Raw genomic sequence first — 18,772 nt, 5'->3', positions numbered from 1 at the left:
CTTCATTGTTTCAAAGCCTTTAATTGCCTGGAAATATTTGCATACTAAGCGAGGGCCAGGTGACTATAATTGCTTTAATGGGGAATTATTTTCACAGGTTCAGCTGGTTTACAGACAGCTCAGCAATTTTCTCGTTTGCTTTCATTAATTCCATTCTGTTTTATATCCCCTGTTCTCAGGGATTGTTTGCATCACAAGGGCCCGAGGAACGTCAGCAGGAGTCAAAAGCGTTTTCATTTTGTTAAACACACAAAAGCCCCGAAGGTCATTGCAGTGATCTCTGCAGCATTCTGCTAATTACGGTACAGAAGCATATTGTAATGATCTAGTAGGTCAGTGGGCTAAATGACAGTAGGGCTTGTCAGTTCACTGACACCAACAGCCAGCTATATTCCCCAGCATGGAGGTCCAGCTCTGAGCGCCACGTGGGGCTTGATTGCGGACATCGCAGTCTATAAATGCAACGTATAGCATCTACGAGCAAGTCAGGCTCATCTTCGTCACTTCATACCAACGGCTGAATAGGAGTTACTGGGTGGCAGTTGGGTGGCAATGGGGCATTTGCATGCAGGAGTAGAGTGCAGCCAGGATTGTGACTCACTTTGAGCTGAGTGTATGAAGAGTTTAGTAAGACCCTCAGCACCTAGTATGGGGTAGGTGCAAATGCAGATGACAGTAATGACAGCTGGGGGCGGGGATGTCACATTCGGAATATGGCCGGATATTTACATAAGACTTCCAATCGCTGGAGACATCTGGAATTCCGCCCGCGTCACATGTCTCAATCAGAATCAGATCCAAGTTGTAAAATCTGGGCAATGGGTTTAATATTTACCTAAAGATTTTGGGGTGGAGATGGCTTGCCCAAATGTCCATCTTGGCCCAGTCAATAATTAGCCAAATCTCATTAGTGCAAAATAGGGTATGGGGCTTCTGTGGTGTAGGCCTTGTAATGGATCTACTAAGGCAATACTGTTTTATAGCAAAATATATGTGAATACCTTCTGTTTTTCTGTATTTTATTTACTGCAAGCTTGTTCCATCTTTTCAGCCAACCTCATCCTAACATTAATGGTTCTTTTTTTATATATACTTGTACTTGAAACTTTCTTAAAGAAATTCCCTTAAGCAATAAGGTTGCCTGAATAAAATCATTACGCTATTGTATGACAGTTTACCAGAATAACTCCTTATACTTGTAACAGGACCTTATACTTGTAACAGGACTGCCTGAAACCACCTGCTGGACATGCAGAAACACACTATTCCTGCTATTTGACTGATAGGTTGACATTAACACGGACACTCCTATATCGGTAACCATGGAAACTTGTACAATGCACTGATTGTTTCCATATTTGTAGAAGTTGCTAAGTATTATCAGTCCATGAAAGCATATCTGTCAAATGGCAGCTACAGAATGTTTCTTTCTTTTAAGCAGATGATTTAGGCAGATGTCCTTCTTCAAGCAATCCAGTTATAACCATCATTGGGAGTAATCCAGCCATCGTGACATAAGAGCACCAGAGGGAGTTTCTCTTTACTGGTGCTGGTGCATCGGCCCTTTGCTGATAAACTTCACCAGTAACCCAAAGTGTCTACATGGCCCTGTCTCGCATAAGGCCATCCCTTTATAAAGACTGGTTATGCCCTTCACTGTCAACTTGTTTTATTTATTAACCGTTATTTATATAGTTCAACATATTCTGTTGCGCTTTACAATTGGAACTTTCCATTTGCATGGATAGGAAGTTCTTGTGTACCTTACCTCAGTTCACTTTATCTCCTAACAAAGCTTAGTAAATAGACCCCTTAGCCTTGTTCTGCACGGGATGTAGTGAGACCGGCGGCCGTGATGCCGCTGATTTCAATACCGACAGGTAAATCTCGACAAGGGACTTAAGATAGGTGTTGAAATACAGACGCCTATCTTAGTTCTGACACCGTAACGCCGAAGGTAAGTGTGGGGCGGACGAGGTAAGTGTGGGGCGCCCTTGGCGTTAGTCGCGGGGGAGGTTATGTTTAGGGAGCGTAGTCGGGTTAGGGTTATGTTTAGGGGGGGAGGTTAGGGTCAGGCACCTATGGGGGGAGGGTTAGGCACCACTGGGAGGCGTTAGGGTTAAGCACTAAGGAGGGAGGGTTAGGTTTAGGCACTAACGGGGAGGGTTAGGGTGCGGGGTGGGGAGGGTTAGGCTACAAGAAAGGAGGGTTAGGGGGAAGGGGAAGTATACTTACCCAACCCCTGTCGGGATACCAACAATCGGGATGCCGCTGTCGTTATTCTGACAGGAGGCATCCCGGCAGCCGGCTTTAAACACTGGACCTGGCCATTTTGTGGGCTGAACTAATATATATGAGACTGCAGCCTATCAAGTCACTAGGAACCACAACGTCATGAATATTATTGGGCAATGCCTCAATGTTTTAGCTGGAGCAAATAGACAGGCTCCTTATTGGCTTAGCCCACAAAATGGCTGCCTGCACTGGACATGGGTAACAGGAGAACTTTAACTTAATGCAACAAGAGTAACTAAACACAAGGAAATAGGTATATTTGTGAGAGTTCACTGACAGGCAGCTGCTGTTGATGACAACTGTGAGGGAAAGCGTTGGGAACAGAGATTCATTATTTCTGAGACACAATGATATCCTGAGTGTCATGGCTATAAAATACGGATTTAAAATCCCCTTTCTTGGTTAACGAGGAGGAGGCGGTTAATTTAATAACATGTTTTATTCAGTAATTGTACTTTATTCATTCACACAATCTCAGGAATGTCACCTTCCTGCCTGTTAAGGCTCGGTGGTCCGCCATCTTGGTTTTTTTTTCCCTTGTGTCATGCACTGCGAGCTTTGACTGCCAGAGCCAAGAGTACTTTACCAGAGCGTTAAAAGTATATCCTGTTGAAATACGTGTTGTTCTGGCAAATGATTCAATAGGAAAGTGACAGCAATGAGCAGATCCAAGACTGGCCCAGGCTAGTACCTTGTAAAGTTGTTTTAGGACTATTTCCGAGCTGTTGGCGTCAGTAGTTGCCACATTATAAAAGACATGCTGTGTTTCCCACATCTCCTTCACTGCGGCAGACGTTGGAGATGTGTCAATTTACAAGCCAGTCAGATTATTCATGTTTAGGCGTTTCCCACCGATATTGGCATTTTAGGCAAAATACGCATAGAAGAAAATGTTGACGCAAATCAGAATGATGGCGTTAATGCAGCACACCCGCGCCCAGAATGGATCTTCTTTAATGCTCCGCTGCTGAAGAGGGACCGGGGACTCCGCTGCCTCTCTGGGTTGGCTGCAGAACACTCTGCTCCAGGTACGACTGCGCGTGGAACCATTTTCCGGAGCTAGGCAAGGGAATGGGGGAAACCGACAGAAAGTTCATTAGAAGAAGGTCCAAAGATAAAGGAAACCTAAGCCCAGAAGCGTAAAGGGGTTCCCCACCCAGAAGCTATTTATGACTGTGCAGTGTATGGTAAAAATAAATGTAATAAAAACTGACCCACCCGGCATCCTGCGTCTTCAGAGTACAGTCACCAACACAACACCAGGACATCCATACTGTGATTTGGGGGGAAACCAGGGAAGCCATTTCCCATAGCAACCAATTAGCTCCTATCTATCATTTCATAGAATGTACTTGATAAATGCTACCTAGTAGCTGATTAGTTACTACTCTGCTGTTTAAGTTTGATACATCCAGCCTTAGTTTGGTAGCCTTGTAGGCACATTTACAGGGTTACCCCAGCGTCACTCTGTCATAACTGGCAGAGTCATGGAGGAAAGCAGTAATGTATTTAATTTCAATATATATACGTATATACATATATACGCAGTCTGGTCATCCATTGACACCTTATACGCATGCACTGGACGAGCAGATTTTTCCTACTACCACCGGTACCGCCGAAATTATCACTCAACCAAATATTTTACTAGGATTGAATTTCACCATTGAATCCAATTAAAAAATATTGGCTGAGTGATAATTTGGCCGGTCCCAGCAGATTTGCTTACGGTAGAGATACAGTAATATAATTCAAGTAAGATTGTAACCTGACAAGCACATCGTTATTTTAAGGACTTGGAAAAAATAAAATAAAAAAAAAGATATAAAAACAAAAACACATTGTAACTAAATAAAACTACAGAATACAAAACAGTACACGAGAGTAGGTGTTTCTATCGGAAGATGAAATCGTGGCAGCTGATTTTTGTTGTTGTTGTTATATTCTAGTATTTTAATCAAATGAATAATATAGTAACTGCATGAAATCAAGATTGTGCACGTTTCCACATGTGTTATCATTTACACCTCTTTGTAGCTATCTGTCATCACCCCCCTTGATCGATGATAATAATATTCTCGGTTATCAATAGTGACAACTCACGCCTGTATTTAGAGCTGAGGGTTCCCTAGCATTTTGGGGACGTCCCAACATTAGAGAGTTGTACCCTATAATGTGGGCCATATCCCTCCATCCAACACTCTTCATAACATAGAGTTGGGCAATTCATTGGCTGGTAAAGACCACCAGGAAACATGTAACTACAATTCGTATAAAAGAACAGCTAAAGTGCCCGATATGGTCCCTGCAGCCTTATACCTGGTGTAACAATACCAAGACCCCTTAGCTCCTCACAACGCCGGTAATACTCTACGATACACACAGAGGACCTGATCTACCTTCATTGTCTCCTCGGCCGGTGTGGCTTCGACTGGACATTTTTCTGAGAGTGATCTCTGGTGGGTTCCTGCCCCTGGGTATTGTCCACCACGTGAGGTTTGTCACCTGTCCCAAAACAGAGACATCTTTGGTGACTGATCTGCTTAAAGTTCTCTCACAGCCGATAACATCCAAATGAGTGATGTGATATTTATTCAAATTGTATTTATTTTTTTCCCTTATTTCAATTGTTTTAAATAAGCAAAATAAAATAAAAACCATGTAAAAGCATTCGAAACAAAGGTCCCTATTTATCAAATAGTAGAGATAAGTGGCGGTGCTATCACTACTGGTAGTAACCCATCATTATATAATGCGTAGGAGCGAATGGGAGAAGTTAACAAGTAATGATATGTCCTTGGTGCCCACATATAGCGGATGCTAATGAATGTTGGTACAGCCCTACAAATGGCTCCCTCCACTGTGTCTGGCAACCAGTTTACTTTAAGTGAAGCCTGTTTATTTTGTAACTTTGCCATATTGATACATGTAAGGAAGTATATATATTAGATATATATATATATATGGTCATCCACAACATATTATATTGCAACGGGCACAATAACTGGACTAATAACATATAAGGCGTGGGACTGGCAGCTCTCACTCCCACTAGAGCTGTATAGACCAGGACTGATTTTTTTACACCACAGCTACCAAGAGGCAGCACAGCCCCAAATCCCAGGGTATACAATCGGGAAGCCGTCTGCCTTAGTACCGGCAGCCAGCTTCCTGACTGTCATATTCCGGCGAGGGTGAAATGCCGGGCGTCTAGATGTAGACGCCTTACATTTCCCCGACGCCGGGAGACCGGCGCCCGGCATCCCGATCGAAGGGATGCCGGGCGCCGCGAGCGGACAGCCGCGCGGGGGGGGGGGCGGTTAGGCTTAGGGCACCCGGGGGGGACTTAGGGTTAGGCACCCCCCCGGGAGGGTTAGGCTAGGGGGTGGGAGGGTTAGGGTTAGGCATCCCCCCGGGGGACTTAGGTTTAGGCAGCGGGGAAGGGGGGGGGTTAGGGTTAGGCCAGTGGTGGCTAACCTTGACACTCCAGATGTTGTGGAACTACATATCCCAGCATGCCTTGCCACAGTTTTAGCATGCCCTAATAGCAAAATGGTAGCAGTGCATGCTGGGATATGTAGTTCCACAACATCTGGAGTGTCAAGGTTAGCCACCAAGGGGTTAGGCACTTAGAGGGAGGATTAGGATTAGGCACTTGGGGTGGAGGTTAGGGTTAGGGGGTTAGGTTAGGTTTGTTAGTACTTACCTATCCACGATTGGGATTTCCAGCGCTGTCGGGCTTCTGCTGCCGGGAACTCTGCTGTTGTCGGCCAGGCACTGCCGGGAATCGAACCGCCGACCATGCGGCCGGCGGTATTTCATACCGATTCCAATTCCAGACCTTAAAGGGATGTGGTCTCATAGTAAAGGAGACCAGCAATCTCCCTGATTGTACATTACCTCCATTATGAACTTGCTGTATTTAAAAAAAAAAAACAGAGATATACACTGTACATTCAAATGGAATCATTAGTATCATTTCCCTGCATTGGATATAAGGCACAATGATCCCTATGGCTACCTGCATTTTCTGAAAAGTATCAGTGTGTTTTCATCACCATATAGATCTTACTAACTGCTTTGGGGCTCATTTACATTTGGATGTAAGTCGGTGTTATGACACGCCTCTCAGATGTAGCTGTACACGCCCACTTTACCGCCACGCTCATAGGTGCTGCTTTCACACTCTCCCTGAAATGCTTTTTCAAAACTAGGCAAGTATGGTTTGGGCATAAGTGTAGGCCTGATAATGTACCAGATTGATAACATCAATGTACTATAGTGAATACACCATAGTCCAGTGAATGCAGTATAATGTAACATATGTATAATTATAAATGTTATGATGGTAATCCTGTCTATACTGTACATGTGATCGGGGACCTGTAGAGGAGTGGGTGGGCCCTCATGCAGTAGGGCCCACCGGGGATTTCCCCTGTACGCCGTGGGCCAGTCCGGCCCTGCATATGGGATCGCAGCTGGGACTGTGGGCTTGATTCAGAGCCGCTCGCTAGATGCGATCGCTCGCACGATGTGTATGCAAATTGCGTAGGCAGTGCTCCTGCACAGCAATGCATTAGCACCAGGGCCGCCATCAGGGGGGTACTGCCGGCACTCCAGTACCGGGCCCGTAGACAGAGGGGGCCCGGCTGACAGCGACAAGGAATGCACCGGCGGCGGCAGGCAGGGAGAAAGATCATTAGCACTGTGACATTTCAACTATGGACTGTCACTGGAGCCGAGCGCGAGCTGTGATTGGATCGCGGAACGACAGTCAGGGGCGGCCGATCCTAATTGGATGCCGTTCCGCGAGCTGTGATTGGCTGACGGAACGGCAGCCAATCAGGAACAGCAGCTCTTGATCAGCCAATCAGGAGTGGCCGCTCTTGATTGGCCGCTGTTCCGCGTGGTGTGATTGGCTCGCGGTTGGCTCCATAATAAATGCTGCAGCACCCCTGATGTTTGAGGCCGGCTCAAGTCCTTAGTTGAATGACACAGCGCTGATGATCTTTCTCCTTTCCTGTCGCCCGGTGCATTCCTCACCACTGCCAGCTGGGCTCCCTTCTCTCAGGACAGGAGAACAGGTAAGCTGACCCTGTCCTGTGTCCCCCCCTGTCTTGTCCAGCCAGCCTTCCCTGCACTGTTCCCCCCCAATCCAGCCAGCCAGCCTTTCCTGCTCCCCCCCAGTTCAGCCGGCCTGCCTTCCCTGCCCCCCCAGTCCAGCCAGCCTTCCCTACGCCCCCCCAGTCCTTCCAGTCTGCCTTGCCTCTCCCTCAGTCCAGCCAGTCTTCCCCGTGCCCCCTCATAGTCCAGCCAGCCTGTCTTCTCTGCCCCAGTCCAGCCAGCCTTCTCTGCCCCCCACCCATGTCCAGCCAGCGTGCCTGCCTGTCTTCTCTGCCCCTCCCCCATGTCCAGCCAGCCTGTCTTCTCTGCCCCCCCCATGTCCAGCCAGTCTGCCTGCCTGTCTTCTCTGCCCCTCCCCTACTGCCCCTTGCCCCCCTAGTCCAATCACACTTCCCTGCCCTTTGCCACCCCAGGCCAGTCTTCCCTGCCCTGTACCACCCCCCACCACCATGCCTAGCCATCCTCCCTGGTTTACGCACAAATTTAGGCAACACCCCTGATATAGCTCCACTCACGTTATCCACAACTCCGACCAACTCTGCCCTATACCCGGGGGGGGCCCTGCCTATTTTGTTAGTACTGGGCCCCAGAATTTCTGATGGCAGCCCTGATTAGCACGCCCAGTATTTCTTATAGAGCGATCACATAGTGTATGCAGACACCCTCCAGCCTGTCTTAAGACGCCCACTTGTGCACGTCATGTCCAGGAAGTGTATGCAACCATCGGTACATCGGATGCGATCGCAGCGCTTGAGGTTGACCATACCCTGCTGCAAGCACTGCGAGCACTTATGTAAAAACAAGCCAGGTGACGTGTACTATGGCGCTGTCTTATAATTATGCACATCTCTAAAACACAGTTGAGATGCTCAGGCACGCCTGCGTTTGCACCTCCACTCCCCCGTTATTAATTGCTAGCCCCTGTTACCACCTACAAACGGCTTCCCCTGTCACTTACTCTGCTGGGCTGTCTATGCGCTGCGAGCGTATGCATTGTGAACTTTCGCTAAGATATGCGCACAATGCATACACATTGCGTACCATCGGCAGCAGCGAGAGTATGCATCTTAGCGAGCGGGTCTCAATGAGCTCCTGTGTTCCCGTCCCCGTGTGAATCAGGCCCTTTGTATGGATGCCTGCTGGATAGCATGTGAGGCATTATGGGTGTTTGTTTGACCTGGTTTTCTGTCATAACCAATCAAATATAATCGAATAACATCAGATTTTCCTTGGAAAACACAGCGGCAGGGACAGTTGCTCTCTAACCCCTGGTATAAAGAAAGCATTCCCTGTAATAAGGAACCTACCTGGGAGTGGAGAGGAGGCTCAGTTAGCAGACTGATCCCCACCACTACTCCCACCGTCAGCGCGCATAAGATGATGGCGAAGTGGAGGTAGTGGATGTCCTTCAGAATTGACGGTCTCTCATCTGGAATTCCGCAGCGGGGTATGGGATACACAAACTCCATAATCATCCGAACTAGTCCAATCACAAGGCCGACCATCAGACCCCAAAACGCACCCTGTGAGGACAGACGGATAGTTAAAAATAACAAAAACCAAAGCTTACTTAATTTATGTGTACCCAGGGGCCAATATAAGTTCGGTCTCTAATAACGTCACTTTAAGCACCATCCAAGATGGCCACTGGGTTCTCATTTTGTGTAAGGAGAAATAATTTGAGTAGAATGGCACCATTTTGTTTTCACCTCAGCTGCTACTGATATAACAGCCATTTTACATGTCCCTGAGGGCTGGGTAGCTAGTAGAACATTGCAAAGGCTTAATTTCTACTTAAACATCATGGAACAATAACCAGCATTTAATAAAGAGACATCATGTAAAATGACTCTGCAGCACTACAGAGCAAGTACAGCCAGTATCTGACATTGTTGTATATGGTGGCTGTGCGTTGCTGAGCTGAACATACATGACATAATTGTTTAAACATACTTAAATATGTCCACCCTGTTCTCTGTCAGCCATCTGCAGCAGAAGCCATGCTAAGAAAGAGGACCTTCTCTAACACAGCAGACAGAGGATGACTGACACAACTTGGCAGCTATGAAGTAATGCACTGAGTAGATTAGGTCTGTACTCATAAATATACTCTGCATCTAAAGCAATCGCTTCAATTCTTCTTCGGGACCCCACGGCGCTAGTGTGCATGCAGGGTCTGCTAGCGTTAGTTACCTGGGCCAAGCTCTGCTTGGTAAATTTATCAATAAAGCATCCCCCATAGATACCTACAGGGACTGCTTTCTCAGGCAAAAATGGAGGACCGCAGCATATATTGGATATCCGTAACTCTTGCGATCTGTAGCCCAAAGAATTTTCTTCGGAACTTGATGGTGTTACAGAACACCATCCTGAGATGACGTTCAGTCCCCTATAATCTTTACAGGCTGCCGTTAACACGGCAGCCTGTGAAGATATTTAAGGCAGCCGCGGCAGCCAGCAGAGGGATCTATTCAGATCCCTCCCTGCTATGCTTAACTCCGGAAGCTGAGAGTTCTGGGGCACCGCAGGGCTGTGTGCAACTCACCTGCTTTCAATCTGCCTCCCGTCCAGGCTCCACTGCGCCGCTCCGTAAAGAGAGGAGACAGGTGAGTGGAAGGAGTGGAGGTAGGGGGAGGGAGGTATGGAGCGTGGGTGAGGGCAGAGCCAACACCAGGGACACAGCAGCAGGGGGAGGAGGCTGACAGAGTGGACACCGGGAGAAGCATAAAGCAGCAGGGGGAGAGATGACAGAGAACTAGGGGGGGGGGTTACACACAGCAATGGGGGACGCAGACAGTTGGCTGCGGCGTGAGGGAGGGCACAGACACAGGTGGCGGCAGGGGAAATCCATAGGGCATGGCAGGTGTAGGAGGAAAAGTATCACTTTTCCAAAAAGCTGACTCCGCAAAAAGAGCGGCTTTTCGGAACTGACATTTTAGGCAGTGAGGCATGATGAATGCCTCCGAATAGTTTTTTAAACTCACAGCGAGTTTAAAACATAATTATCAAAAGTGATAATTGTGTAATGATTAGTAGACCATAAAATCACAGGGCTGGACAGGTCAGCGTAATAATTTCCTAAAATAATCTGTGCTGCTGTGGTCATTCCAATTATCTGGCTAAAGTTACTGTCAAAATAGGTTACAATGTAACAGGAGATGAAGAAAATAGCAGCTACTGGGGCTGATTCTGAGTTGGAAGAAAAATGGAAAGAAGTAACTTTGCACCTTGGTAAAACCATCTTGCACTGCAGATGGGGCAGATGTAAAATGTGCAGAGAGGTTTAAATTTGGAAGGGGTGTATCCAAATTCAGATCTAAGCTAGGGATAGCCGATGGTTCTGCCATAGATGACAGAGATCCAATGGTTCTCTGCCATCGATAACAGACTAATGGGTATATTTACTAAAGTGCGAGTTTTTAGAAGTGGAGATATTGCCCATAGCAGCCAATCAGATTCTACTTAATATATATCTAGCACCTTCTAGAAAACAATAGCTAGAATATGATTGGTTGCTATGGGCAACAACTCCACTTCTAAAAACCCGCACTTTAGTAAATTTACCCCTAAGACTCATGGTGGCAGAAATGGTGGTGGTGGCAGCGGTGGAGGTGTTGGTTGTGGTGGTGGTGGTGGCAGAAATGGTGGTGACAGCAGTGGAGGTGATTATGGTGGCAGAAATAGTGGTGGCAGCAGTGGAGGTAATGGTGGTGGCCGAAGTGGCGGCTGTGGGACAGCTGGTGCTTAGTGTAAGTAGTCTATGGATACATTTGATTTAGATTTCTAGAAAAACTGAGGTTGGGAGCAGATCAGATATAGCACAGGAATAAAATGTTTTGTTAGATACAATTTCCTCTGTAGGACTCATGGAAGCGCAGAACACGTAGACATTTGCAGAAAATTCTGCAGAACTCCCGTTTTTATCAGGGGATCGGGATAAATCATAGGATTAAAATGTATTTTGAACCCAGGAATCTACACACACCTGTTTACCCAATGCAGCAATTATCCCAAATGAAGATGACGGCTGTCTTTATCTGGATCCAGCCTGTCACACATGCTGGATTAGTACACCGTGCCTCTGGCTTACACACCGCCTCCACAGGTCTTACCATCTGCCGTCAGAACATTCTCAGGAAACACATAATTTAGGGGCCTATTTATCAAATTGCCCAGCCACAATAATTATGGGGAAATACACTTATATATGCACTTATAAGTAATGTATTACTTATAAGGTCTTTTATTAAGGTCCTAACACAGGCGATAAGACTAGGAGACTATTTAATAAACTAAAAAAAATGCTTTTCTCCAGCCTTTTACTTACTTGGAAAAAGACAATGTTTTGTCTTCTCTTTATTTATTTAATTATTTTTTAAAAGTGCTTTTCTCCACTTTGTCATTTCTCCATTCTTAGACTGCAGGGTAATGTCCTGGATCAAAATGTATTTTTCATAGCAGAAATTTTAATTTTATTTGAAAGTCCCTTATGAGTGCCTTGTTTTCTAAATACTATGTACATGTATATATAATATATATGGATATAACTGTTTTTCTATAGCTCCACTCCCTATTATTTTCAGAAACATGGCTATATATATATATATATATATATATAGCCATCAGTGACGTGCAGTGAGGTGAGGTCAATGGCTGGAAAGGCACACATGTATAAAAACACATTTTTATATCAGTATTCTGGAGCATGACGGGGAATATGATAGGGGAGATTATGACAGGGGAGGCCCTGCCTAAACTGCCTAACGCGTTTTGTACGTTCCACAGACTTCCTCAAGGGTAATGTTGGAAGTCTGTGGAACGGACGAAACGCGTTGGGGTCTCCATACCTGCCTCATATGAACCTACCTGAAAGACTTATAAATAATATAAGCACTTTTCACTTTGCCATTTATCCATTTTTTACATACTTTGCTCCAGAAATGTCTATTATGTTTATTATGAGATTCCTCTTTTAAACATCGATTCTTGTTATATATATGTTTTTATTTCTCTATTTCTCCTTTTAAATATTGTTTCATATGTATTTATAGATTATCGATTGCTGTTATTAGCATAATAAATATTGGAAATGTTTTATATATATATATATATATATATATATATTACCTGTTTCTTTTTATAAATAAGATATATCATCTGGTTTGTGATAGATTTTAAAAGATATATGTCCCAAGTATATACATAGAGGTGTATGCTTTACACTATTATTTTGCACACTTGCTCTGACACTTTATGATACTAGTTAAGTTTCAGTTTTTTATTATGCTCACCCATACGTTTATTAGAGATTACTTTTTTAAAAATATTTTTTTATATGTAAGCAGTTTGTGACTACATTCATAGTTGTATTATTCGTTTTTTAATAATTATTTAGTATTTCACATATATATTTTCCATATGTATGCACTAATTGCACTGACATCAATATTATTTATTTTCTATCCCTATTTATTGTATTATGACACCGTACACTTGTATATTAATATTATATTTATTTATTTATTACTGCCTAAAAAGATTATCTATCATACTATTTATATCTGAGCACTGCTGTCGCTATATACCAAGTTCACTTCAAAAATATTTCCTCATTATAATAGCAGATCACCACTGCTATTCATACCTCTTGTGTCAGCCGACACCCATAACCAGATGGGAAAGTGCGATTAGATATTGTATTCAACTTCTGTTACTGTATAAATATAATCCAGGTGGCGCTTATTTATCTTCCATTTTTTTCTATATATATATATATATATATATAGATATATATATATATATATATATATATATATATTAGATGAAAGAAGCGATGGCATCATGTGTCTTTTCACCTGCAGAGATGGTGAAAAGCAGGGAAGTGTTGAAGTGTTCTCTTCCTGCATTTCTCAGCTGCACCTGCCTGCTCCCCGCTACCCTGACTGGCTCTCTCTACTATGCTTCTCCTGGCCAGCTTCTCGATCAGTGTCAGTGTGACGTCACCAACGCCGATCAGTGCATGCAGACATCTTTCAGAAAGTCCATTACTGTGAGGGCTGTCCATTGCTTCAAAAATATAAATAAGGTGGTACCTTCAAAGCAATTTTTTTATGCCGCTTTTCCTTTTTAATAGACCCCTAAGGGGCCTATTTATCTAATTACTAACTTCATAAAGCATGTGCAAATGGCTGTTTCTGCATATTTAAGGCAGGGTTAAGTATCAGCCCTATTTAAGAAGACTAATAGCAGGATTATCGGAATATCTCCTGGTTCTGAGCACCACCGCTTGCAGCAGCCATATCCATAACTGTATCCTGGCATCTGCGCCTTCGTAAATAACCCCAGACAAAATCCATAAGGAAAATGTTTGGGATAAGACTGCAAATGTTAGTAAATAGGCGCCCCGATGATTACCGCCGGGGAACACAGAAAAAGAGGCAATTTTATCGTGCGATCCTGGGGGATAACGGGGGTGAATGACTCAGATGCGGACATGTTGCCAGCGTATTGCAGCCAGCAACTGCGTCTTTTTTCGCAGTTGCACTGACTTTGATGGCCCTGTTCAGATGGAAATTCTGCGCCTCCATAGGACTAGAGCAATGGTACGATCGATGTGCATCCAATCGTGCAACTTTTTATGTAAAGCTGAGGATTAGCGATTAGAGCATTAGCATAACAGCGCAGTTGCACTGCTTAAAAAGATGTAGTCACGGCACCATTAGCATCCACCTCTGAATCAGGCCCTCATTGCACAGCTATTTAATAAAAAAAATTCACAGGTTGGAGCCCCCTCTGAGCATTGCTTGGTCACTCATAGACTGCATTTGGCTCACAGTCTCGGACTTACAAGCGCAGATTCATATAATATATATTGTGTATATATATATATATCTATATATATATATATATAATATATATATATTTATATATAAGAGTAGTTAAAAAATAAGAAAAAAATAACACTTTAATATTGTTGTGAAAAGATTATTAAAACATACTTTTTTCATGGTACCACATCAATTTTATCAATCCTGAGTAGTATTAGAGCCCCATATGATGGTCATCTCTGATTTTTGTGGTGATGGTGAAAATATGCTGATTACAGTATGAAGCGGCGGAAAGTTTTCTTTTTCACCAAAACAGTATTTTTTTTATTTTTTTTCTTTAACAATTTTTTTTTATTTTTTATAAATTCTTTTATTTTTTAAAATATAACAGAAGATATACAGCATTTGAAGAAAGGGAAAATAATAAATAATAAAAAAAGACAGAGCTATATATCCATATAACAATGGCAAACCATAATAGCAGTGAAACACTTTTATATTGTATAATATTGGTCAGAACCAAACTGACATAATCAATTTACCATATCTTATTTGATTATTCCGATCACTCTGCCAAATTTTTGGAAAAGTATCTGTTTGAAAACTTATACAACCATCTATATTTGTGAAAATAAAAAGGAAAAAAAGGGGGGGGGGGAAGAGGCAAGAAAAGGGTAAAAAGCATAACTTCACAGGTTAGTGTAGAGAACATGGTATGTGACTATGGATAGTATCAACTATCAACAAAACAAGCTCAAGCCAATTAAAGTGGGTTTATAGCTGCACCTTGAAGGAATATAGCCTTATATTGGATAGATAATTTGAATTATATCCAATTGATCCAGGTGTTAGTAAAATCTGGATATTTTTCCAAGGCAGTGTAATAGATATCTTCCATGTTCATATAAAAGTCCGTTCGCTGGCACCAGTCCCGCATTGTAGGAATTATTGCTGAGCACCAGTGAACTGGGACTATCGCTCTTGAAGCATTATTCATATGCTTAAGGAGGTAACAACAATTTTGTTTTTAATGAAATAGAATTATTATTTTTTTATGGTGTGGGACTCTTTAAAATGAATACAGCTATTGTCCTGCCCAGCAGAATATAGATATTATTTCTTAGGGAAGGAAGAAACATAATAATAATAATGTGGGCATCTTGAGGATAAAAGTCTACTGTGATAACAGCAGCAGCTCCATCTTGATGGAATTTAAGTTAACACAATTATTGAGGTTGACCAAACTGAGGAAACTAAAACTGCGTTGTGTGTCCAGCTTTACAGCGACACAAGGACAGACTCTGGCAAAGCGACAGGACAGACCTGCCTCTCCATATCCTAACCCAGAAACCAGTCTGGCAGGATGGACAATGGGATCTTGTATAAAAAGTTCATATCTTAGTTGCAGCCAAGTGCTACTAATGTGCAGGAAATCATTCATTTCTAAAACATGAAGGAAGTGTCTCTCGTTTGGATAAATATCAACAGAACTTAATGCAATGACACAGCCTGTAAAAAACTCCTTGTCTATCCGCATTTATGTCACAATTAGTTCCGAAAAGTGATTTTATTGTCATTAGACTCAATATGACCAGTGACCTTAGTCACTTGAACAGAAAGTGCACTGACACTTTGTGCGCAAATATGCATTGTCTTAGATAGGTGCGCCGTGTGGTGTGGGGTGTGTATGTATGTGTGTCAATGGTTAGTGTTGTGTATAGGTGCAAGACCAGCCCAAATGTTCTTTACCTGCTCGTTGGCTCTCTTCCAAAACACTGCCAAGACGAAGATGGCTGTGACCGGCGGCGCCAGGTAGCTGGTGACAGACTGTATGTAGACGTACAGTTGCCCGCTGTTGGCAGTCTGAAGGATGGGGATCCAGACCACGCTGACTATAACAAGGACGACAGTCACTATCCTGCCGAGGGGAACACAAAACACACTTTACAATCTCACAAGGACGTGCATCAATATCCTTTTATCTTGACCAACATTTTAAATAAAGTCAATGCTCCTGATCACACCTTTAGATTAGTATCCGCACAAAACATCACAGTTGGCGAGTTTGGTGCCTAGTGATGATGCCACCATTTTCCAGCCACTTGGTAGAGACTGACTAATCCAGGCCTCCACTGATGACATGACTAATAATCCACCTGTCACCAGCCCTAATTAAGGACAGGTCTCGCAGTGCACTTGCGTTTGGTCTTCATCTCTATAAACACACAACATCACCCGATGTCCGAGTTGGCACTGCCAGTTCCGTGCGTCTACAACCCCTGCCTTGCTTGCTCGGTTCTGTTAGTATAATCCTTGGTTTGGGTACAGAATTTGCTGGGCTGCGTACGACCCATTACCCTATCCACTGTACACATGACCACATAACCCACAGAGTGGACTCCTCACCTCCTCTCCTTGCCTATCCTTGGATTGTGGCGGTTCCCTTTTCTGGTAAACTTTTCCGAGGCCACCATTGCTTGTTGAGCTGCTGTACAATACAGATACTGTATGTGTCCAAAAAGTGAACTTTAAAATATCTTCTGAACTATAGACTTGAAATGATTTGATAACAAATGTGATTAATAACCTTTTAATTGATTCAACATGGTTCACTATAGCCTCCAGGGGAGACACCCCCCCCCCCCGTGTGTGCATATGTAAACTCCACACAGATAGTGCTCTGGTTGGAATCAAACCCATGACTCCAACACTGTGATGTAGCAATGCTGTCCACCGTGCCACCCATGGATTTGAACCAGCGAAAGGTCTTTTCAGAGGTATTACAAACTCCAGAAGGAATGAGATGTGCATGGTTACAAACCCATACAGTGAGTGGGTGTCAGGTGCAGAGAGTTGCTGTACACATCATTGTGTAAAATTTCCTTTACACGTACTTATGAGACAGACGACAAGAGAACATATACATTGTGTATAGTTCTACCTGTGCCAGCTTCATGTAGTGGAGCATTAACTACAAGTGGTAAAACAAGAGTCTCAAGCACTTCTTACAATCTGCAATCACGCCCTAACTCCCAGATAAAAGCCCTTCACCCAGACTGAGGGCGGCCATTGCGCCATGTCTGTACATGAAGCTTATAACGAACGGGTGAGGGCTCTCATGTGTGCCAGTCACATTATTATCACAACTGAGACAAAACTTTTGGCAACATACTGGTAGGTACTGATTAACTAAATTAGGTAGGTTAGCGATTTAGTTAATCAGTAACAGAGTAGAACCTGTATGGTGGTGAGGAAAGGTCGCCCAACAATCAGTGGTGCCCAACAATGCACCGCAAGCGAATAACATCATGCATTGCCGGCAGATACCGCCCAAATAGGGTGTCCAATCAACACCCTCTAGCTTAACTACCCACTCGTAGTGCCCCTTTAAGGTGGCACAACCAAAAAACAGTCATCAAAGGCGAGCATCCCAAAATGTCACAGTTGCAACAAGGACTGACATCGTGTCATCATGGCCACACACACCCCCTGCTACAATTGAGGCGAACTGCGTCATTTTGCCACTAACTGCGTCTTTTTACAGCGGGTCCTGAGTCTGTAAATCGTGTCCTTTGTACATCCTTTGTGTAACAAAAATAGGCTCTTTGCTTTGATGGTGGCAAGTGTTCAATGTATATTTGAGGGGCCTACAAGGAGACCCAGGACAGGGGATAAATGCAGATATAAGCCACCACTACATGATACTTTGTTTTTAATTAAATCCTGACAACGCTCCAAGGACCAATTAGAGCAATTACCAGCATTTGGCACTAATCGTGATGCAACAACACAACAAGCCCCATCTGACAGAACTTGCTGGAATTAGTCAAACCAGCATTAAGTGCTCCATAAATAAAAAAGAAATAAGCAAACATTTATTATTACAACAGCCAGGAACCTTGATCTGCATTATTAGTCTGCCAAGATTAAGAGATGCCAAGTTGATTTCATTTGCAGCTGGGTCAGTCTTGGGCTGCTCACCGACGGGGAAGTCTAATTGAAAGCGTAACACGTGAGACAAAAGGCTGAAAACAATTACAGAGGTGTGTCGGTGTACATTTTAGTGGCTTCCTTCGACTGGGTGGAATTAAAAAAAAGCTTTTGAATGCTGGGGCGTGCCTGCTGCTACAATGCTTGGTGGTTATTCCAAAGCTCAGGTGACACAGTAACTTAGAAGGATCGCTGAATCATTCTGTTGGCGGATACAAGATTTGCTTTCCACTTTCTCATCAAAATATGGGATAACACACTGGGAACTATCCATGAAAAGGTCTCTTTAACTTTTATTATTGCCATTTATCAAGTCAGTTTCAATTGCAATTTACTAAGAAATTATAGCCAGGGCAGCTGAGTGATACTCAGATACACTCGTGAAAGCCATCCGGAGCGCTAAGGGTGACATCTCCTCCTCCCGGACCAGTGATATCCACATGCATGCGTCAGCTATACGGATTGCGCATGCGCGGTGCGCCTGAGAGCTCAGATTTTGACTTTCAGCTCCTTTTATCACAAAAGCAAACAACAAA

General features: G+C 43.7%; 1 protein-coding gene across 1 annotated transcript in view; it reads right to left on the bottom strand.

Moving 5' to 3' along the window:
• Positions 1-2,776: 2,776 nt before the first annotated feature.
• SLC5A10 (solute carrier family 5 member 10) overlaps positions 2,777-18,772 on the bottom strand; it is a 200,415-nt gene continuing 184,419 nt past the window's right edge. Inside the window, exons 12-15 of the mRNA XM_088464806.1 lie at positions 15,996-16,164; positions 8,727-8,942; positions 4,695-4,800; positions 2,777-3,354 (exon numbers count right to left, since the gene is read on the bottom strand). Of these exons, the coding sequence (XP_088320932.1) occupies positions 3,161-3,354; positions 4,695-4,800; positions 8,727-8,942; positions 15,996-16,164 (685 nt within the window). The 3' untranslated portion in view covers positions 2,777-3,160. The remainder of the gene's footprint in view (positions 3,355-4,694; positions 4,801-8,726; positions 8,943-15,995; positions 16,165-18,772) is intronic.

This window comes from Taudactylus pleione, unplaced genomic scaffold, assembly GCF_031769625.1.
Source record: "Taudactylus pleione unplaced genomic scaffold, aTauple2 ptg000061l, whole genome shotgun sequence".
NCBI lineage: Eukaryota > Metazoa > Chordata > Amphibia > Anura > Myobatrachidae > Taudactylus > Taudactylus pleione.
The sequence above is the reverse complement of the archived record's forward strand: the minus strand, read 5'-3'. Positions and strand labels throughout refer to the sequence as shown.